The 23,980-nt window shown below is 39.0% G+C and overlaps 1 protein-coding gene across 2 annotated transcripts in view; it reads left to right on the top strand.

Moving 5' to 3' along the window:
* caln1 (calneuron 1) overlaps positions 1-23,980 on the top strand; it is a 58,072-nt gene that overhangs the window by 16,054 nt on the left and 18,038 nt on the right. For both annotated transcript variants that reach the window (XM_085430774.1, XM_085430772.1), the window contains exons 3-4: positions 1,192-1,335; positions 8,782-8,894. In XM_085430774.1, coding sequence (XP_085286900.1) covers positions 1,192-1,335; positions 8,782-8,894 — 257 coding nt within the window. The remainder of the gene's footprint in view (positions 1-1,191; positions 1,336-8,781; positions 8,895-23,980) is intronic.

Consider the following 23,980-nt stretch of genomic DNA (forward strand, 5'->3'; position numbering starts at 1 on the left):
AATCGCAAAAGGAGCTGAACGTTACACAGGAGCTTCACCAAATTGGTATTTTCAGTTTTATTATTCCCCTGTAGTTTATCTTCCCTGCTGTTACATGTATTCTCATAAGCACTGGTGACTCGAACAGCCAGAACATGCTAAACCACACTACAGCAAAAAACAAGGCTTCAGTGTTTATTAGGCAACAACAAAGAAGGATGTTTAGCAGGATGGGAAGATGAAAATGTGTTTTTCTCTTATCTGTTGAATAGCATAGGTAGGGGTGTTATTCTACACAGTAAATGGTTCTATCGACTGAAGGAAAAATCCAATATCCTAAAGGTCACAAATTTAACGCTTATAAGGGACGAAAAGCAGTGAAGCAAGTCCCACTCTAACTACCTCTTTTAGCGTAGCTTTGGATGATTGAAGCAGACCTAATCTGCTCATTTTAGATTTTATGTTTTTATTCTTGGAGTCGACATAATATACAGTTAAAAATAATAATAATTTGCCTCATAATCGGCCTCAGTGCAGTTCTTAAGTTCATTCATTGACTTAAATGAACAATTTGAATGCCTTTTCTCTCCCACTTTGAGCCAAGTTTCTCCTGATTGGCTGCCCCTCATAGACAGAAGGTTTAAATAGAAGGTGGATTCAGCTTTTCTGTTCACAGCCAGAACTACATGTCTGCGTTGACCCTATTAGGGATATTAGAGCATTCTGAAGTGTGAACCTTTGGCTCAAATTGATTTCTTTTTTGTATACATTCCTCAAAAAGCGCCAATCAAAGATAATATCATATACCAGCAGGTTACAGTGGAGAAGGTGAAATCATGAAAAGCTGAGGTGACAGTGGCTGTGACAGCAGGTGGAGAAAATGAATCAATGGTCTGAATTGATCTTGTTAACTTGAGGCAGTGGTGCGAGACCAATTGCATCACACAGCCCAAAGCTAGGTCAGACAGGAAGTAAGGGAGAGGGAAGAAGATGATGATGATGATGATGAATGAGGTGAAAGTTTGACTTCATTGAATGTATTGTGAAATAAAAGTCTCAAGAAGCATATCATTGCCAAAGAAAGGAATCCCAGAAATGCGAAAGACCAAGAAAAATAACTACGCTGAATAAGTGTTTGATTCCCCAAACTGGGAGCAGGAGGGGTAAGCCCTATTTATAGATGCTGAGTCGATATCCTGTTTGTCTTGGCAGAGATCAGAGAGGCGTTTAAGGTGCTGGATCGTGATGGAAACGGGTTCATTTCCAAACAGGAGCTGGGCATGGCCATGCGGTCTCTGGGTTACATGCCCAGTGAGGTGGAGCTGGCCATTATCATGCAGAGACTAGACATGGATGGTGAGTCACATGTACACACACACACATGTAAAAATGCTCTGTGCAGTGCAGAATGGGATCTTCCCTCATGTGTTGCATAATAAAAATGTACACACCGTCAGTTTTTATTGTCTTATCAACGGGTAACTTCACAAATATCTACGGTAAACTGCAATATTTCTCTGTTCACTCTTTAGGCTTCAGATGCACTGATTACATCTCCCACCGTCTCATGCATAAAACATTTATTCATGCCTGCATGACTTTGTACTATTCTTGTTTTCAGCTACTTGCTTTATCCTCTTGACACATTGAATTATCAAAGTGAAATTGATGCCCAAGGAGAGCAAAGTAAATGAAGAAATTTGGAGATTAATCAAAAGTATGCATGCGTGAGATGGGCATAGTTTTTGTCGGTTAGGTGGGTTTTCACAATGGTTGCCCAGCAAGTACAATTTGTATAATGTCATTGTAGTTCCTTCATAACTTGACAGTCTGGTGTGTGAAAGTACATTTAAAAAAATGCATTATAACAACAACATGTATAAGATTCTTGCAACATAAAGAAATTAGCTGAGTTTTATTTCTGCAGCACTGTCCTCACCTGAGACATTTGAACTTTTTGTCCTCAGAGAGAACACTCTCAGCACCAAGAAAATACAAACTTAAGCTTTCTCTTCTTTTGCACAGAGCATTTCTGCCAATACGGTCGTCTACGTTAACTGTGACTGACATTTAATAAAGGGTAGACTCTTAAAATTATATAAAACTGGGATGGGAAAATGCAATATGCAAATGTCAGATTGCTGAAAAAATATTCACATTTTTCATGTTTCTATCAGAGGCTTTGATAAGTACTTTTCAGTCTCAGAAAGAGTGGAATACTATAAATGTTCAAGGCTGAATATTAAAGTTTAAGAAGTTAGACTGCCTTTATGCTTCTGACTCATCCACCACAGAATCCCCGGAGACCCTAACTGCTGCTGTGCCTCAGGGCCGGATCTTGTTGCATCGTCTGCCGCAACCAGAAGTTGAGGTTACTTTTGTCACAGCAGCTTTTGTCACCAACGTCCAGAGCTGTTTGTTTATTTATTCCCTTTCTTGTCATTTATCTTAGTGTATTGAATCTGAGTTTGCTGTGGTTTCAAAAACCTCTTTTAATCAACTAGGTCAATTTGTTTGTATCGATAAATGTCTTTAGCAAAATACTGGGGATTTTTCTTTATTTGGGCAGTATTGAATGCTGGAGCTGGCTGAATACAGAGTCAGGATACAGTCTAATTTTGAAAATGAACATAGAATAAGGTAACTCGGATCAAAAAAGAGATGGCACTAATGCAGGAGGCCAGTAGGAGGTAGGTTGTGTTTCCAAATAGGCTTAAAACATGGAACTGTGGAGTACTGGGAGCTTAACTGGAAATGTTATGGGTATTGTCATCTGCCAACACACACATCAAATCCTGCATGAGCTAAATGACCTCAAAGAAACACACAGTGCACAAACAAATATAAGAAAAAAATTCAGCACATGTTGTTTGAAAGAAATTATTTTGCAATTCAGCAATTCTCTTCTCGTGTGTATGTCCAGCAATGTATTGATGAAGAGCGTCAAGGGGGCGCTGAATGAGGGAGAGTAAGGGTATTAGCAGATGAGTGGGAATGGATGATGGTGATTGTATCCTGGCCAGGTGGGCAGCTGTGAGGCTCTTTCACAGCCATTGATTCTTTGCCCAGCTGCCAACTCCAGCTGATCTCCAGAAGATACTGATCGGTTATGTGTTCTGCTTCTCTCTTCTGCCAAACCAATCCATGTGATAGTTGCTGAGCTCTGTTTGCCCTTCATGCAGAGGTGTGACTCCTCTTCTTTGTTCCTAATCACAGCATTGCACCAGTCTTTGTTGTTCACTCAGATTACACTTGTTCTTTGTTGTACTGATAATGGTCATGTCTTCAATCTGTCAATTCTGAATACCAACATTTGCTTTTATTCCCTCCTGTCATTTGCCTGATTTGTTATCTTTACAGTGAGCAGGATTCTGCATATTTCTTTAATAATTCATTGTTCTGTTTCCAGCTGAAATGAAATGCTTGGTTGTGACATAACACAGGAAGAAACTGTTCAAAAGCAGGTGGCTTGGGCTATGACAGACACAGAAAGTGACTCAGTGACTTTGTGCATAATGTTCAGCTGTCAGAAACTGCGGATACATCAAAATGGGAGCTGAGATGCAACTGTGGTGTTTTAGGGAAGAGTGAATTACCCTGTACTGTGGTTTGTTTGTTTTTCTTTGAGGCTTTGTGCATGTTTGGTACAGCATCGAGGAATAATTTAAACAGTAGTAATTATCAAATTGGACAATCAACATGGCTTGTTGTCATTCAGTTTGCACACGAGTTTTTATCTGGTTTATCTTCTGTAATGAAAGTAAAAAGTTTGGGTGCTACTAAAACAACTGAACTAATGCATGTGTTAATGCACGTTGTAGAAGTATTCATGCACACAGGCTTGGAATTACATAAACCGATACAACAATGTAGCAAGAAGCAAACTGAACACATTGTTTCCCAGAGGAGCTGCCTTCCTGACAGCACCACTGGGGAGAAACACCTTCTTAGAAGTGGAGGGAATAAAATGTACAACACTGGGGTAAACGATTTAATGCTCGCTGTAGTAATATGCACATAAATCAGTGGATTTTGTGTGTATTGCTAAATCCTGAGATTGTTCATAGCTCCGCTTTCTCACACTGGAGATAATTTTTTAATGCCCTTAATTTTTTTTTACTGTTTTCAATTTCTGCAGGTTCATGCTTTCTTTTGGTTTTCAGACATTAAAGCTCTATATTCTTTATAGTTTTCTTTAAGCGTGTTATTTTTGGCTTTTTCGTGTTTATGAGGTTTTTGTTGTCTGTACCTTTTTTAGTCCTTGTTGATACCTTTTGTGTTGCCATTGTGTTTCTTCAATTTTGTCTCCTTGTGTCAAGTTAGTCTTGTTTTTCTGTTCTATTTGGTTGTTGTTGGGTTTTACTTCCTTTGTCTTGTTTTCTATATTCGTTTTAGCTCTCCTCCCACCTTTTACCTCTCCCCTTGTTATCTGACATATGCACACAAATCAGGCATAACACTGTGACCACCTCCCTAATATTGTGCTGGTCACACTACACTAGACTCCTGAAGATGTGTTGTGTAGCTGGCACCAAGATGCTGGCAATAGATCCTTTGAGTCCTGTAAGTTATGCGGCGGGGCTTGATCAAACTTGTTTGTCCAGTACATCCCACAGATGCATGATTGGATTGAGCCTGGGAAACTTTTGAGGCCAAGTCAACACCTGAAACTCACTTTTGTGCTCCTCAAACCATTTCTGAAGCACTTTTCCTTTGTGGCAGGGCACATCATCTTGCTGAAAGAGGCCATAGCCTTTAGGGCAGGGGTGGACAATTCCAGGCCTCGAGGGCGGGCATCCTGCAGGTTTTAGATCTCACCCTGGCTCAACACACCTGAATCAAATGATTAGTTCATTACCAGGCCTCTGGAGAACTGCAAGACATGTTGAGGAGGTAATTTAGCCATTTGAATCAGCTGTGTTGGATCAAGGACACATCTAAAACCTGCAGGACACCGGCCCTTGAGGCCTGGAGTTGCCCACCCCAACTTTAGGGAATACCGTTCCCATGAAAGGATGTACATCGCCTGCAACAATGATTAAGTAGGTGGTAAGTGTCAAAGTAACATTCATATTCAACATAAATGGCAGAAGCCAAAGTTTCCCGGCAGAACATTCCCCAAAGCAGCACACTGCCTCGGTTGGCTTGCCTTCCTCTTATAGTGCATTTTAGTAGCAGGTATTCCCCAGGTAAGTACCCGACCAGCCACATGATGTGAAAGAAAACACGATTCTTCAGACAAGGCAATCTTTTCCATTGCTCCATGGTCCAGTTCTGATCCTCACATGCCCATTGTTGGTGCTTTTGGCAGCTGACAGGGGTCAGCCTGCCTGCAGCTATGCAGTCTCATCCAAACTGTAATACATTGTGTATTCTGACACCTTCCTATCAGAACCAGCATTGACTTTTTCAACAATCTGAACAACGGTAACTCATCCGTTAGATCGGACCACACAGGCCAGCCTTTGCTCCCCACATGCATCAGAGAGCCTTGGTTGCCCATGACCCTGTCTCTGGTTCCCCACTGTTCTTTCATTGGGCCACTTTTGATATATGCTGACCACTGCAAACTGGGAACACTCCACAAAAACTGCAGTTTTGGAGATGCTCTGATCCATTTGTCTAACATTCACAATTTGGCCTGTGTTTAGACTCACTCAGATTGCTTGCCTTTTTCCCCCCCTGCTTCTAAGACATGAACTCTGAGGGCAAAACATTCACATGCTTCCTAATATAACCCACCTGTTAACAAGAGCCATGATAAAGAGACATCTTTTGTTATTGTTTTAGTGGTCACAATGTTATGCCTGATCTGTGTATATATTATCTCCTATTGTCCTTTGTCATGTCATCCCTCTTTGCGGTTTGTTTCCTTGCCCTGTGTGTTATGATTTTTGTACATTTTGGATTCCCTGCTCTGTGAATTGGATTACCTGTGAGTGATCAGCATTAAAGGTGGATTTTGAGTTTATTTTCTGTCTGCCAAGTTCTGCATTTGGGTCCACGATCTGCCTTCCATGCAGCAAATCCTTAAGAGTCACTTTAACTCACTTTTTAGTTGATGGGTTTCTGAGGAGCTGTCAAAAGAGAGCGGAAAGTTTTAAAAATGTTACATTTTTGGCATGACAGACAAATTGAGCAAACACAGAGAGGCAAAGATTTCAGTGACAAATTAATTTAAACCACATTTCTCAAAGATATCAGTCAAAAAAGAAAAGTTACCACCTATGTTCAGTAGTTTAGGCGTACTAGTTAAAAGTAGTAGGGGGAGGATTTTGGATTATTCCATAAGGTTTAATGTTTGTAGGTGTTATGGTTTGTGTGTTTAACAGTGTCTGTCCTACTTGGACCTCAAATCAAATTGACACAATCGTACGGGCATCTCAGGGCATCTCACATGGCCCCAAATGCCTTCAACAGCTAATTAACAGCTGACACAACCATTTAATGCAAGTTATTCCCCAGCTTACATTCTCCTTTTTCCTTTTTTATCACATTCTTTTACTATTTACAGCATTAAAAAGAAAATAACCTTCTAAAAAAAGAAAATAAAGGAAAACTTTTCTTTTAATTCTTTAAGCCCATCAGTTCGTTCCAGTAAATGCAGACTGTCACTCCTGGGAAAGCAGGTGGCTGAGTGGAGTGCTATTTTAGTCATTACTTCAGAGCTACTTTAGAATTATTCATTCTGAAGCGGTTTCCTTCATGCCCCCATGCTTTGTGAGGAGCTTCTTCATATTCCCTAGAGCAGAAAATATCCTAGGATTGCCGCAAACAGGTATTTAACTCGCTGATCATTCGTTCATTCATTTATTTTTTTCTGCCCACTTGATTTCCACTCTGGACCTCCAGGGGGGCTGCAGCCTCTGCAGTGCAGAGTGCACCTTGTGTGGGAGGTGCATGTTACAATATGGCATATGGAGTATTATGATTCATCTTTGGTATTGGTGGTGGTGTCTTTTTTCCTGAGATGCTTTAGTCTTACCTAGTATAAAAACAATAGTGGCGCTTTAAACAACTTCCCATAACATGTGTGTATACTAGTCTGTTCTAAATGTATGCATGATTGTTTTTCATCCTGTCTTACCTTGAACCCTTTCACCCAGTCCACCTTCACCTCTACTGTCATCCATCCATCTTCCAAGCTTGACATCCTCGAATCCTGATGTTGCTTCATCTGGCCTGTAGCCCTGCATTTGCCCTGCTGAATATGTATGGGCAGAAGTCAATGACATGTTACTGTGCCAAGCATCCTCCAGAGTGGGTGTCGCTATTGAAGGGAGTGGTAGGGGCAGATAGAGGTGTCCTGCATCAGTAACTTTCCACTGACAAGGCCCGATACTCATCTGCACATAAAGCAGGAGCAGGTGGGAAGAAGAGAGAAGAGCAATTAGTTTACAACAGTGACAGAGAAACACAGGACACAAAAAAGAAAAGAAAGACAAACTAGGTTTTGAAAGACCAAAGATGACAAAGAATTCAACGTGTTTTGTTGTTCAAAATCAACTTTCTCTTTATTTAGGTTTTATGTCATGCCTTTGTTCAATAGGACTGAATTCAGAGTGTGTCTGTGAGCAAATTTATTTGAAATCCGGAGACTGCAATTCTCTATGGGCTTTGGTGATTTTGTTTCCAACTCATCTCATTTTTCACAATTCCCATAACCTATAATGTGCAGCAACTATTGTCAGTGTAGGTTTGGGTCATTTAAACACTGAAACTATGAAACCGGGCAAACGCTACAGAGGGAAGATAATGAAACCCTGCTGGGGGTTTCATTATATAAGACAAAAAAGGCTATACATTTAAGGGCATTCAGCTGGATCAATATAAAACTCTGATCTGTTTGTTTGAATTGTTCCCGTCTTCAAAGTTTTGATGCTTTGTTCTGGCAGTAGCTGTAACAACTATCAGCAGGCATCTGAGATCAGTGCTGCTGGAATTGATGTTCACGGCAGGACTCCATGTTTTGAGTGATGAAGTAGCTGCAAACTTTGATCTGCTCCACAGTCTGCATTATAGATCTAGTCAGAACTCAGTTTTTTTTCTTATGTCTCATCTCAATAGTAAATGTCATATTGAACTGTGTTATTTGAAGCATGCTGGCTCAAATAATATAGGGCGAAGACAGCGCAGCATCCAGAATTCTGTTTATGGTGGAACAACACTTTCTCCCACACATTGTAGAAACCTTTTGAATCTCCAGAGGCCTCAAGACTGTCTATACATTCACTTTTTTCCAAGAGGCCAGTCAAACTGGCCACATTCTTAATAATGCATAAATTAACTTTGTATTTAAACTGTAAAAACTGCACCCTCCACATGCTTTTTAATGAAAAGGAAGTTGCTGCATAGATCAAAATTTATTTTTTCTACCAGGCTGTAAATATGTGTATTTGTCCTTGATGTAAATATGTAAAAATTATTTATGTTTCTGTTCTGTGTCTTATGTACTGTTAGTTTGTATATGTGTCTTCTTGCTGCTGTTACACCCAAATTTCCCCTTGTGGGACAATTAAAGGATTATTCTATTCTATTCTATTCTATTCTACTATATCTGCCACAAGTGGCCATTAGAGGAACTGCACTTGATTTTTCAGCTCCACAGGTTCCTGCTTACTAATAACTGCTTTCCTTTGTGCATCTGCAGCTCACAGAAGAAAAATAAATCACATTATAGGATAGAAAACAACTAACGATGATGGATTTTATTATTGGGAAAATTTTTAGATGTTTGTTAGATGACAAATGCCATGAGTGCTTCGTCATTGATCAACAATCTGTCCTCTCTTTCACCATCAGGGGACGGGCAGGTTGATTTTGAGGAGTTCATGACGATTCTTGGTCCCAAGCTCCTCTCATCTGAAACAAGAGAAGGCTTTCTGGGCAGCACAATCGATACCATCTTCTGGCAGGTAAATCTTGATTCTTTTTTACCTTTATTCTCTGTCACACATCTGTTTTGTTACCACTTCTGAGTCATGAAATGAACTGGATGTGATGATGAGACAGATGCTATATGTCTGAGCTGAAATATAAATGCAGCATCATTCTTCTACATCTTTGTTTTAACTGAAAACCAAGGAGCAGGATTTTTAAATCTGTTTACAAAAAAAAAGCTGCATGTTGGTCCAGGAATGCTGTCCTCAGTCTACTGTTCTCAGCCTCCTGTTATGTTGCGGGTCAGATTGACCCAGAACAGAAGAGATGTCACATGTCATCTGCATCACTAAAGGAAATGAAAAAAATCAAAATTATACAAGAAAATTGTAAAATAATCAATGCCAGGGTTTCTCACACTTTTGGATGAGTAAACATGCACGGGTCAAATTGACCCAGGAACATAATTGGTGTTCCTGGAAACCAACATAACAGGAGGTTAAAAAGTGTGGTCGAGTTTGTCTGGTTTCCTCTAGATCTCTCACATTACATTACATGATTGGTTACTGCATCATTACGGCGCAAATGATGACCAACTGAAAAGGTACATTTTAATTTTAGTATTAAAGAATTAAAAAATAACAAAACACCAATGCCAAATTAACCTAATTACACTAATTAACTGTACTATGAAAGCAAAATAGAGCTCATATATATTCTACATCTTTAATGAAGCTGTGCAGAGTTTTAATTATTTTTGTTCTTACGCAATCAACTCTGTGAATATATTTTAGATTTTATGTTCCCGAAAAAGAATATTTGTGTTAAAGTGACGACATCCTGGAGCAGCTAAAGTGTGACGTGTCTTCTGTGCACTAATGGATTCTGCAGTGAAATACAGTCTTCTGAATTTAACTCCATTTCCAGATTTTTTCAATCCTTTTTTGAAGGGCAGTGCAAATATATATCCATCCATCCATCCATTCGCTTCCGCTTATCCTTTTCAGGGTCGCGGGGGGCGCTGGAGCCTATCCCAGCTGTCATAGGGCGAGAGGCGGGGTACACCCTGGACAGGTCGCCAGTCTGTCGCAGGGCTGCAAATATATATATATATTATATATACTGATCTCCGTTGAGTTGTACTGTGACCGACTCACAGCATAAAGGGGTTTCAGAATCTGAGAACAGTAGTAAAAAATGTCTGAGTAAAATAGTTTTGCTTTGAGTGAGCTAGAGTGTTTAACACACACAGACACACAATAGAATGGAGGACAGAGCCTGAATGGGCATGTAGACAAATCTGGTATGTGTGAGAGAAAGAGCAGAGCATTTGGCACTGATAGTAACACTTGGCAAGCCTGCCCCCCTGATGTAATCATCAGCTTGACCCAGGCTTTTTCTCAGGGGAATGAGCTTATGGTTTACACCGTGAGGACACAAGTCTTTAGAGGTATGAGTGCAGGACGGCAAATGTACTGCCAGCCACATTTGGCCGATGCAGTGACCTTGGCTTGTAAAGAAGAGCGGTTGGCTTGAAACAGTGTGTTTCTTTTTTTTTTTTTTCAACCCCTCAAGTAAAACTGGTTGTGGTTTACGGTTTGTTACTCCTGCACTAATAAACCCACATTTCAAGTCAAGACGAATGCCCAGACGCAGAAATCAAACACCTCATCAAATGTGTGGAGCACATTCAGAGGGAAAATGCACTGCAGACCATCTTTTATCATAATTATTTCTTCACTCACCTCACAGATGATTACTTGCTTGAGACATTACAATTTTGTGCCTAGTTTATTTTATTGTTAATAGTGTATAACTGAGCCTTATTCAAAGAATTTGCTTCAGTGTTCCTCTTTGAATACATAAGTGTTTTTTTCCTAATTATTAGAATATTGGAGTAGATGTTGAATTTTTTACCTTGCATCCTAGTACCAGGGTGTTAAAAGTGATTTTTATGAAATATCTCAATAAATCTTGCATCCACTCTGCAGACAGTAACATGCAGTGTTTTCTGTTTGGTGGGACAATTGAAAAATGAAAATGATCTTAGCAATGCAAGCATGGAGAAAAATAACACTATCAGCTCAAAAGCCTTCCCATCAGTTCAGCAGACGCTGAATAAACCATCAGCTGAGACAACTCATGCTGCTGGCTCATTATGTCCCACTCATTAAGATTCAGAATCAGCACTTCAAATCAACAGCTCTTACATGCTTAGAAAAATGCAATTCCTTTGTGGTCGTAAACAACAGGATAAAAAAATATATCACATTCATTTTAAAAAAAAAAGAAAGAGAGAGAGAGCGAGACAGGGAGACAGTAGAAATGTTTTTTTTCCTTCTTGCTGACAATGATGCTTAATGCATTATAGTTTTACTCGCTGAAGATGCACAATTCAGTGCCATTAACAGGAAAGAAACATAATGACTATGTGAAATGTGAAAGATGTGGTAGAGATGAACCAAGAGCACATTATGAGTGTTTGTTGGTTTTTACTGCAGTAAAAATAGGCTGTTGAAGAAAATAACATCTGTTGTTTCAGCCCAACCATATTTCAATAGAAGTTGTTGGAGACAAAACAAATGCTAAGGAGAGTTGGTGTCAGATATAAACTGTAATCTTTAGTTCCAAATTAATGCTAGCTGTGATTTGCATCGGGCATAATGTGCAAATTGTCAGAGAATGCAAAGTCTTTAGCCATAATAAGCTTTTTAGTCGAATTCCATCCATTTTTTTTTACCTAACTAGAATTGCAGGATGTTGGAGTCAGTCCTAGCTGGGCGACGAGCAGGGTACAGCCTGAACATGTGTAATACAAAGACGCTGACAGCTGTTCACACCAACAGCTAATTTAGAATCAACCTAATATGTTTTCAGACACGTGAGAACATGCAAACTCTACACAGCGGACCAAGAGGTACAAACCCATGGTATAAAATGACATTGCTAACCATTTCATTATGGTGCCAAGGTAAAGACCTTAAAATATTATGCAGCACAACCCAGTCTGGCAGAACCAGACTGAGGGAAGATGGTTAAGGTCTACAAAAACTAGAATGATAGGGAAGTCAAGAGAGGAGAGCAAAGACTAAAAAAATAAGTAATAATAAAACAAATAAATGATATAGTAAGTCAGTCAGCTAATATGTAATTTTTATTTTCCCCATAATGGTAACTTAGAGAAACTGGCACAAGTATAGTTCAGGAAACAACAAAGTAAATATAATACTCCACTACATTAGGAAACGGTATACTGTATGTGCAAAGTTGGGCTTCAATAATGACATTCATAATTCTCATCATGACGTAAAACATTTTAAATTTTCAGTAGCTTTTAAAACCGTTGAATATATAACAGTTAAGAATAATTTCAATGATATAGACTCACAGCTGCAGATTTGTCAGTTTTATATCCATGAGGCAGATTCCCCAAAGCTCTGTTGAATGGAGATCTGTAGAGGTCATCTAAGTACATGGAGCTCATGCAGAAGAAACCAGTAGGAGGTGATTCGAGCTTTGTGACATGGTCCGCTAGTTTGCTAGAAGCAGTGATCAGATTGGTACACTGTGGTCACAAAGGGATAGTTAGGTTTCACCATTTAAACGATGCTCACATGGTACCAAGGGGCCTAAAGTGCCAAGAAAATACCCCCCACACCAGTAGACCATCAACAGGATGAACCGCTAATAATAGACAGGATGGAGCCATGCATTCATGTTGTTCATACTCAATTCTGAGGCTATCCTCTTAATGTTGCAGAATAGCTCGAGACCCATCAGACCAGAGACCGTTCAAGCCCATCTGCTTGAGGGTTCAACATGTTGTGTGTTCAGAGACATACCGTGGTTGTAATAAATGGTTATTTGAGTTGCTGTTGCCTTCCTATCATCTCAAAGCATTTTCACCCAGAGAACTGCCACTGTCTGGATAATTCCTTTACCTCATTCACTATAAACTCTGCACATGGTTGTGCAGGAAAATGCCAACAGATCAGGAGCTTCTGAAATAATCAGACCAGCCTGTCTGTCAACAACAAGGATGTTATGCTTACCTTTCTTACCATTCTGATGTTCCGTTTTACATACTTGCACTGACCATGTCTACATGCCTAAATGAACTGAGTTGCTATCCTGTGATTGGCTCCTTAGACATTTGCAGAGAGTTAAGAGCCGTTGAAGAGAGGTACATAACAAAGGGGCTGGTGAGTGTAAGTTCAGGTATAACAGTGATGTCTGCAACTGAATAGAAATCTTTAAAATCTTTAGAATATAGTATGTAGTCCCATGGACTGGACCTGAGGAGTCAAGAAATTTGTTCTGCCTTTACAACCAAGTAAAGCAGTCTCTGGCTGTATAGTATATGCTTACTATATGTTTCCCAGAACCTTTCCCAGACATGCTTTATATAACTTTTTATAATTATGCTTATAATTATTAGAATTAACATCCTTCAAATCTTGAACTTTACATTGATTTGGCACATCTTAATAATTTGCTTTGATGGAAGCAATATATTCAATAATCGTGACAAGGAAACAACGTGCACAATACTGATAATATTTTCGCTGTAGGCATTTTGTGCAACACTTAAACAAATTCAGTTTTCAAAGCATTTTACGGAGTACACTTTCCTTCTTTGCCAGCATTTGTTTTCTGTGCTCGTCCATCAGAGCAGAGCGGGATTCGTTCAGCAGGAGTGTGACACAAGCACACCCTGCACTCAAATGAACCTTATATTTTGTTGTGGTTCAGTCCTTTTGAACCCTGAGAGTAGCTCTGTTCTTGACTTGGAAGAGAGATTTTTTCATTCCAGCGATATCAAGCAAAGTGTCACATCCTCACCAGCTGGGGTGATGGGATAATGATTCACTCGCTGTCACACACTCACTTTCCTACTCACCCGTATCTGCTCCTGAACAGTTTGTTAATGTATCTAATTATCCCATTGGATAATTATGAGCTTGTATTTTAACAACTGCAAACATTAAAGTTGTTTTTTTAAGTCAGCAGCAGCAGCCTGATTAACAAGACAAACGAATAGTAAACAAAACAATGAACATTCGAAAAATCGTTTTTCAATGCCTGCTTGATTGAGATCAACATTATTTTAAATTTTCATTTTTCATGTGCAAGCACTTAATTCCTTCAACTGAAAATTACTGAAGATGTATGGAATACTTGTTATATAAGATCAAAGCTCCTCTGCACTTTAATTGCAGGTCAGTGTACCTTGCATTGTGCTAATTAATCCCTGAGTAGGATGGTGACTCACCAGTGAGAATAGTAGAAATGGAGATCATATAAGTTGTGAAGATAATGAGTCAGAGGTCAGATCTGGTCAAACGCAGTGTGTTTCCTCTTTGTGCACTTGAGATTTATCAGTTTTTAATTAGTGAACTTCAAGGTAATAGTGTGTACCTTTTCAAGGATCATAAAGGTACAATAAAACTTACTTATTTGCACCATTTCTCAATATTAACTATACCCATATGTTTTGAAATTTATATTCTGTTAAACAAAAATAAAAAAAAGAATTTAATAAATTTCATTCAATAGACCATAGATTCTCTATCAGTCTTGTATGTCAGTGGCACGGAGTTACACTCTTTCCTAACAGCAAGAAGGTCTTTTTACTTTTGGGGTTTTCTTCAGGTGTTCTGGTTTCCTTTCAATTCAGTTCATAATTGTAACTTGGTGTACATGTTGATATGAATTGGATAAAGCTTTAGAGCAAGAGATTTTGGAACATGTACAAAATACATGAATTAGTGTTTTTGTGTGCATTTTATTTAAAGGTACTGTTGCATTAGCGTATAAAATTGTAAAGTTTGGTTTCTGTAAGTTGCAAACCACAAGGGTAAAAAAAAGCAGACCTGTGAAGGGTTCATCAGTTGGCCTCTAGAGCATACGCCCAAATGGCGAGTAAAACTTTATTTTCTTAGCCTACGTGCAACAAAATAACACCCTGCACTGGTACTAAATCCAAGGAAGCTTATGATAATGTTTGCAGTTTTTCAAGCCATGTAAGCAGTTCTTGTTCGGGAAAACTTGGCAGACACTTTCATGGTCCCAGACCTGACAGCATTAAAAAATAAAAAAATCAATAACAGTTTAGTTTGTCTAACGCTTTGGTACTGCTGAATAAGCTGTTTGTGAACAGCAGCAACAAACATTATATTCAGGTTCCAACATTTTACACTTGGTCAACAATCACACCAACCATAATAGACAGTCCCGTGTGTGTGTGTGTGTGTGTGTGTGTGTGTGTGTGTGTGTGTGTGTGTGTGTGTGTGTGTGTGTGTTTAAACAGCTTTGAGGACCAAAAACTGGCATTCCACTGTACTTGTGGGGACCAACTATCACTTGTGGGGACAAAGTTGTGCAAAAATGAGGAAAACTAAAACATTTTTCACGCATAAAGTTAAATAAACTGAACATGAGGAAGATGATCAGGGATTTTAAGTTGTTTTTTCTTCACTGTGACACTCTAGAATGTATTTTTACAAAAATCAAAGGACCACTGTCAAAAAATAAAAACTATACCAATAGCCTTTCTCAGAAGTAAAACTGGCAGCCAGGAGAAATGAGTGACCAGGTTTCCTGTACCTCTTTGACAGGACACCAGGGGTTTTCTTATTTTAGAGCTATTTACCCTATAATTACCCCATGTGCTGCACACCCACTTTAAATAAGAAAAAAAATACACCAACAAAGTTTGGCTGTTATTGTTTAGCCTTCTGGCATGTAATTTGTTTCTTTCTTTCATTTATGATGATTTCTTTATTTTTTCTTAAAGGTAATAAGATAATGTTTTTTTCCTTATCACGTTGATTTATTATGGGCTGTTTCCTTTAAGCTTAGAGACAAAGTCATTTAGTCCAGTCAAGAAACCGAAGTATCTCCAGTGTTGTTCTTGTTATTTGGTTGATGCTAACTGACCGTGTCTTAAAGTCATATTTGTATACAATGTAACTCCACAGAACCGACTTGTAGTGCCTAATGTGAATACAAGTGTTAATGTAATCAGTGTTATTTCAATAGAATAGATCTTTATAAGTTTTATTTGTCGATCTTTTTTCTACTTTTAAAGACAAAGAGACAATACACATAAAAACTAGTTTTATGTGGTAATGCTAAATATAGCAGACCCTGATTTGGGTCTTTTTTTGTTTATTTTAAACCAATATGTGTCAGAGTGCCTCTGGGTGCTTTAACCCTGTGATAAAATATTACATCCCGCAAAAATGTCAGCTAATCTTCCCTGAAAGTTATTTTTGATGGAGAGACTTTAGTGTTGGTTTCTCTGAGGTGTAGCATGGTTTGGAGAGCAAATGTCAGGAGGAAGCAGTGCACAGCAGAGAGGTGTGAGGAGCAGTCAGTCTAACGAACAGGTATTCACCTCCAGGTCATGAGGACTCCTCAAATGAACTGAAGCGTGAGAGGACTTTGCTTTTTTTTTTTAGGCTGCATGTTGATCAGAAAACAAACCGCAGCCTGGACTGTAAAGTGTTGTTTACATGTTAGAACTGTTGGGCAAAAAATTTGTACCTGGTGATTTTGTAGACCTTAACTAAAAATTACTTTTAAACTACCACAAGTTAACAACTGTAAGTTGCTATGCACTGCTGTTCCTTCTTTCTAGATATGAGTGAGTTTGAAAGAGCAGTTAAAAGGATGCTGGGTTCTGAAACATAATCTGTTTCTCAATAGTGCAAAAGCTGTTCCTCTTTCTCAGCAATATATGCCTCTGGCATTTTGTTACACGTGACCAAATAATCGTTTATTATTAAAATGCAAAATGTTACAGTTGGCACGTTCCATAACACATTATCAGAAGTGCTTTTTAATGTAAGTCTACCAGTCATGTTAAAGTCATGGTGAAGAATCCAACTCCGGACATTTAGACATGTGGCCTGTCTGGCTTGTAAATGGAGATTTTTGCCTTAAATCAGATCCATTAATCATCTTTTTTTTCTCCCCTTGGCGCCAGGGCACAATCTTGGATTTATAATGACTTTAGAAAATCATCTGTGATGAATAATATGCATGTCACAATGATTTTTCTTGAGACATTTTAGATTAGGTTAATATTTGTGTTGGCCCCTGCAGAGTTACCCTGGAAGTGAAAGTCTGCCATGAGCGCTGTAATTGTTTCTGTGCTATGGTTGTCTCTGTGGTGTATGTAAAGATCATATGCAATATCATATAATAGGCTTATTCCAAATGGGATGTCCAGGTCAATTTCATTTATCAGTTGGGATGGTCAAATTCTTATTACAAACTTTTATTGCATCGAATACAGTGGCTTGCACTTTTCAGTTATTTATTTGTGAAAAATGTTTGGAATCATGTATGATTTTCGTTCCACTTCTCTCGTGTGCACCACTTTGTGTTGGTCTTTCACGTGGAATTCCAATAAAATTGATTCATGTTCGTGGCTGTAATGTGACAAAATGTGGAAAAGTTCAAGGGGGCCGAATACTTTTGCAAGTCACTGTATTCCTATCATATATTAAAAATATATTTTTAACAGCATTAGTGGTTTTATGTTTTTTATTCAGTTCCCCTTTGTTTTGTTTTTCCATCTAGCTTTTGCAATAAAAGAAAATGGTTGCAGTTTTCAGCAAAGTGGCATCATAATTTAATCAAAATCTTGTTTTTGAGACTGGCTAAATCTGCTGGTGCTCTAATCTGCCTGCTTTACTTTCTGATAATGCTCTGCATCTGCTAAATGGGTCCGTTATGGACCAATGGGCTTGTTGAATGTTTCAACAAGCCCATTTGCTGCTGATTAGTTAGTAAAAATAATATCCAAAAATATCCGAGCCTTTGAAAGATTTCTGCAGGTACCCACCAAAAGGGAATGGTTTGTAGGAATGTTTTTGAGGTTTTTCTCCTGCCTCAGATTGTTGTGTAAGTGTTCTGTCAGATAGTGCTAACAACACAACAACCACTCACAGCAAAGCATCCGTCCACATGACATTTCTTTTCTGTTATTTATCTGGTCATACACTGCTTACACATGTCTGTGGTTTTGTTGTTGAAGTTGAATGTTTAACATAAACCTCTGCTGTACTTGACTTTAGCTTGACTTCCTGTGCCCATGCAGGTAGAGCCTTCAATAATATCCATTGCCTTAGTAATACAGCAGGCTTGAACTGATTCAGGATCAGCGTTTGAATTTGCCAATTAGATACATTTGATAAATGTCCTCAAAAACAAAAAAAAAAAAAAAAAAAAAAAAAGATAAATGTCCTCAATCATTTTCTTTTTTCTTTCTCATTCATTGCAATGATTAGTTATAATTCCAAGTTTCTCAGATTGCCTTGCTAAATTACTGAAATTTAAATAAGATGTCTGCTGATGAAGAACTGCTGACTGTCAGATGTCCTGCTCCAGGCAGGTAGTATGAGAAGAGCCAGCACTTCTCTAACAAGCAGCTGCTGGGTGCTTGATAGATTCAAGGCCAACGTGCAGGATGTAAACAAACTCTAAGGGCGTTCACTCACCGGCTGGGAAGGCTGAGACGAGCGAAAAATCACTTTCCCTCGCCAGGCATGGCCTTGAATGGCAATGAAGGTGGCACAGAGACACAGCGTTACAGACAGCTAATCAACACCCACACGTGTGCACACGCATGCACATGTTCTCCGTTTCGTTCCATATGCCTAATCATCCTCCTTCCAGCAGTCTGATCTACTCTAATGTGATCCTCCTCACATTGAAGCACAGAGGTTGGGGGGTGAATTATAGAGGATTATCAAAGTGAAAATGACTCAATTTGTCTCATGCATCAAGAAGGGCATTACTTTTGATCCCTGGCCAGAATCTTTTCCTTGAGGCCGTCAGTGCCTTTGCGAGACAGAAATGTATTTTCACGATGACCTCCACCTGAGTTTTCAATGCTGACTTTGAATGAGAGCAAGCAGTAATCTCTTCATGCTTAAAAAAGAAGCCAGTGTTGTAGTACCAAAAACTGTAGTTCTTCAAGTCAAACCCTTCAGTGTTACCAAGAACAACTTCAGCCATAAAAATGGCATCTTTAGAGCCTAAATGGTTTTATCTCCATGTGAAATTTCCCTCTTTGTGGCCATTTTTATTCTTTTGAGCCTTAAAGCTTTGGGCGTGGCCATTGTGATTGACAGGTACACCATTACAGGTTGCTGTAGCCAATCACAGTGGCTCCACTTCCTGAATAATAATAGTAAAATAATAATAATAACTTCATTCAAATAGTCAAAGGAGCTTGCAAAGAGAAGCGTCTGGACTTCTTTAAGTTGCTTGAAGACGTTTCACCTCTCATCCGAGAAGCTTCTTCAGATCTAAGGTCAAATGGTGGAGAGTCCCAGATTTAAACCTAGTGGGAGTATCCCCCCACAGAGGGACAAAAGGACCCCCTGATGATCCTCTAATCGCCTGAGCCAAGGTGTGAAACTGGGTGTGGGTCCCAATCAGCCAGAGTTTCGGGTGAGCTCATTGTGAAACCTGGCCCCACCTTATCATGCGATTTCCTGAGGTCAGATGGCCCAGGATGTGAGTGGGCGTTAAGGCGTCTGGGGAGGGATCTCAAAACTGGATTATAGATGGCAGACAGTTGGTGTCGTAAACCACCGCCTCTGTTCAAAGATGGTCGCTCACAGTGGACATAGATGGCTTCTTTCATAGAATTAGTGCTTCACAGTTTGAATAATTCAATTTCAATTCAATTCAATTTAATTTAAACAGCGCCAAATCACAACAACAGTCGCCTCAAGGCGCTTTATATTGTAAGGTAGACCCTACAATAATAGATACAGAGAAAACCCAAAAATCATATGAGCCTCTATGAGCAAGCACTTTGGCAACAGTGGGGAAGAAAAACGCCCTTTTAACAGGAAGAAACCTCCAGCAGAACCAGGCTCAGTGAGGGGCGGGGCCATCTGCCACGACTGGTTGGGGAGAGAGACAGAAGATGGGAGAAAAGACACGCTGTGGAAGCGAGCCAGAGATTAATAACAGGTATAAAAGTATACAAGTAATAAAAGCTACACATTAAAGATAAGTGTATGCAACAAACATATACACACACATAATCAACCACATGGCCTCACATTCATTCCAAAATACACATACACACAACTGAACTGAACCTTTCAACTGTCTTTGGGCTGTCGGTGCCTTTTAGAGTGTTTTTTAATTACCTGATAATTTGCTGACTTCTTTTTTGGGCTGTAAGCTACACATCAGTGTTCCAATTTTGGTTTGTGTTATTTTAGTCTGCTACTTGGCACTTATTAGCAGGTATTAGTGTCTGTGTGATCCAGTTATACGGTCTTTGGATGCCGCTTATTAACCAAGTGTTAATAAGTTAGCACTCCATCTTCATTTCTAAAATTGTCACATCCGTCTCCTAAGGACAACAGAATGCATCATGTCAGAGGGGCTGCTTCCATCTGTAGTTGGCACATTGGTTTTATTGTTTGTTGGCCGTTTTCATTTTTCTTTTTACGTAATCTTTGGGAACGCTGACACTTTTCTCGAGACACCTCACCTCATGTTGCTATTGATTATAAAGTGGCAGGTTGCAGTAGGATTATGACTTTATTTATTGGTTAACAGAAATATATAACATAGAATACGCTGTATCAGTACGACCATTAATAGTAGTAAAACTTTAAAGCCTTAAACTTACTGTATCTACATCCATGCTGTTCGTGATGAACACTATATTGCTACTGTACTGTTGAGTCAGGCTGATAACTTTTCTTCTCTTAGCTCTGAAACAAGAAAGCTGCTGTTTGAAGTTTTGCTGCTCGTGGAAAAGCAGCAGCAAGCACCCTCAGGCCTCCTGCTTCAACTCTTAATTTGATTCCTGCCTCTGCCTGCTCCCTTCATCATTTGGAGCCTCGTGTTTTTTGTTTTTTTTTTGTGTACACTATGACATTTTTGTTCCTTTTCCTTCATCCTAACTCACGCTCCTTATGTTCCATGTAGCTTTAATTGCGTGTGAGTCAGCTTGGCTCCTTCAGTGATTCACTTCATTACAGCTCTTTCTCATCCACGATGCAGCTCTGAGAAGTGTCAGCACCACATCACTGTATTTTCTGCACAATTGCTTGACTTAAAATATGCACAAAATTGCATGTGCGCACACACACACACACACACACACACACACACACACACACATACTGTGGAGGAGCATTTGTGTTATTGAGTGTCCAGAATTTTAATGATGTGCCAATCAGAATAAATTTCTTTGACTACATTACACTGACACTGATTTACTTGAGGCGATCTTATTCATTTTTATCTACCAAGCAATCACAGCGTATAGCCCTATTTAGATATATATGGAGAAAATCATTTGTCAGCTAAATGTAATCAAAAAGACATAGGTCTGTTTCCCACTATTCATCATTTCACAGCGCTGTACTTTTATCCTCCGAGCTGCACTTCAAAGTCCCATCAGGCCTGCAGACAGAAAGGATGAAGAGTGAATATGGATGTATAGGACTTCAAAAGATTTGCACCCCATTCACAAAACCTTCTTTATTTATTTATTTATTTATTTACACAAAATAGTCAGAGTTCAGGCGTTTTTACTAGCCAAACTCACAATACTGCATGAATTAACATTTCCCCTTGACTTTTAAGTACAGGCTTGGTGATGCAGTCCTTGACATACTGAAAAAGAACACCTTATGTGACATTTCTTTGAAGATGATTTTAATTTCTGCAACACAAATAAGCAGGTGGGTAGACAGATCTCTCAGCTTTCCCCTGCATCTACAATGACGTTGAATGTTTTCTTTGGGGAATTATTACATTGGTGCTTCTCCAACTTTTTCCATGTTACAGACTAAAAACACAAAATAATTTTTTGTGACAATCTGCAAAATTTTCATTTTGCAGTACCTTATAAACTGTATAAACTGAACTTAAATTGAAGGTTTCGATGGAAGTTAGAGTTGCCTATGTTGCACTAGCCGATATAAGAAAACTTCTCTGTTTGGATCGAGCTTTAATTAGATTTTTCTACCACTTTAAGATGAGAAATACAATATATAACCAGTCGTCCTTTAGCAGGGGTCCTGCTACACCGTGGGTTTAATTAAACCATGTTTTAATCTGTACTATCAGCTATTGAACTGCAATTCAATGCCAACACCTCCAAGTAAAATTGTGCTTACGATTTATTTGGTTGTTTACATTTCTTCCTCATCTTTGTGTGTCTCTCGCTGTACTTCATTCTCATATCTTTTATCTCTCTTCCCTGCTGTCTCCTCTGTTGTTCATTCTTCTGCAGTAAAAGGTAATGAATTACATGAGGCACACCACATAGATCCACTGAAAGCCAATAATAAGGGCAGTGACCCTCAGGCTGCTCCTGTAGTCTGCTCCAGTACAGGGGTTAATGGGAGTAATCTCACCTTGATTAATCATACTAACAGTAATTGGCTATTGGTAGCTTTCTAAGTGGCCTTAGGCATTTTCCCTTCTTCCCGTATTTTCCTCAAACTGTCTGTGAAATAAACTGTCTAAAGTCTGCTGTCCTGATCCAAGTATCATGCCAGGATTTGCAGACTTTAAGTGCCTAATATGAACATTTATCTGCAACTGTTCAATCAGATATTACTGCTTGTATATGAAAAAGCTGTAAAAATTCTTAGGATGAGTTTTTTTGTTTTTGTTTTTTAATCTACCGTGTGTTGGTCGTGGGGCTATAATGAAATGTGCACTGGAGCGTAGAGGTTACAGACCTCAAGACAGAAGTAACTCTTTTTGTGGCCCATAAGAGTCTCACTGCAAGTCATTTTCGTCAGTTTCATCATGTGGCCAATGTTTGTGTAAATTCAAAACACTACATGACTGGTTCCAGAAATGAGCTACAATTCATTTTCCCGCCTGTTGTTACCCTCGTGGTACGTGTTATGTTTTATTTTGCTCAATTAATCTTCTGGCCTTTGACGGCTTGGTGACGCAGCGGTAATGGAGACATAAATTTCTCCTGAAGGCTTTGGGCCTTTTAACGGAAACAGATAGGCTGCAGAGATCGATAAAGACGCTGAGCATTCATTTTAACAGGGAAGAGAATGTGTGCATGTTAGACCTGGGTGTTGAGCAGAGGAGGGCATAAATAATTGACTAAACTGAATTGCCTTACAGGTTGCATACTTAGTGTTAGTGAAGATTTCTATTCTCTTTACTTTACACTTCCAAACTGCACCATCCCACACTGCAACAAGTGTACCTGTGTGTAGTCACAATGTCGATTGTTGAAGGGTCTCTTAATAAGGAGCAGGGTAGAAATACACCAACCAGCTTTTGGATGCCGTCACTTTTCTCCAGTGGAACTCACAAATAACATCTGCAGTAATTTATATACTGCTGTCAGACTGATGTTTTAAGATCAGGGGCTGAACTTGCTTGAAAACACAGCTAGTTATTTACAGTGTCAGTCAGACAATAAATCCAACATTTACGAAATGCTTCCACTTCTAATCCTCCTTTTCTTCTTTTTGGTTTCCTCATCATTAGCATTTATATTAATAAATTGAAGCGCTAATCAAAAACGTCTATAAAGTCATATGATTTAGTCTTCACTGAAATAATTACACAGAAATCACACTTGTAAGTTTGTGGAGTTTCATCTGTATTTAACATAAAACAGATGTGCACCATCACAAGTTTTGGTTGTTAAGGATGTAACTGTGCAGACTCCGTAGTGGAGGAGTCTGTTTCCATTTAATACTAGTTGGATCAGCAGTCTTTCTTTGCTTTTTCTTCTTCTCCCTCTATCTCACTTCCCTTACCTTTGATTTTGTTGTCACTCTACGGCTCTTGTTTGTTCTTTCTTTATCACTCCCGGTCATCCCGATTACACCGAATCGCTCCTCATTTAACAAGAGAACTGCCTTTTTCTCACACTCTGACCTTTATTAGTTTCAGTCTTCAGCTCTGCTTTTGTTTTCTTTCAGGAGTCAGTTTTTTTTCCATTTGTGTTCTGTAACTGTAATTTACTTTAGAAAAAACATTTAATTTTAAAGGTCTGTAATTTCAATGCTTTCTTTATTCCCTTTATTCTAATTAGATGCATGTTTTGACGGTAAGCCTTTTTTTCTGAACATCCTAATTAGGA

The sequence above is a fragment of the Copadichromis virginalis genome, linkage group LG14, assembly GCF_057382275.1.
Source record: "Copadichromis virginalis isolate Kocher_CV1m ecotype Utaka linkage group LG14, C_Virginalis_male_GT1.1, whole genome shotgun sequence".
In the NCBI taxonomy this organism is placed as follows: Eukaryota; Metazoa; Chordata; class Actinopteri; order Cichliformes; family Cichlidae; genus Copadichromis; species Copadichromis virginalis.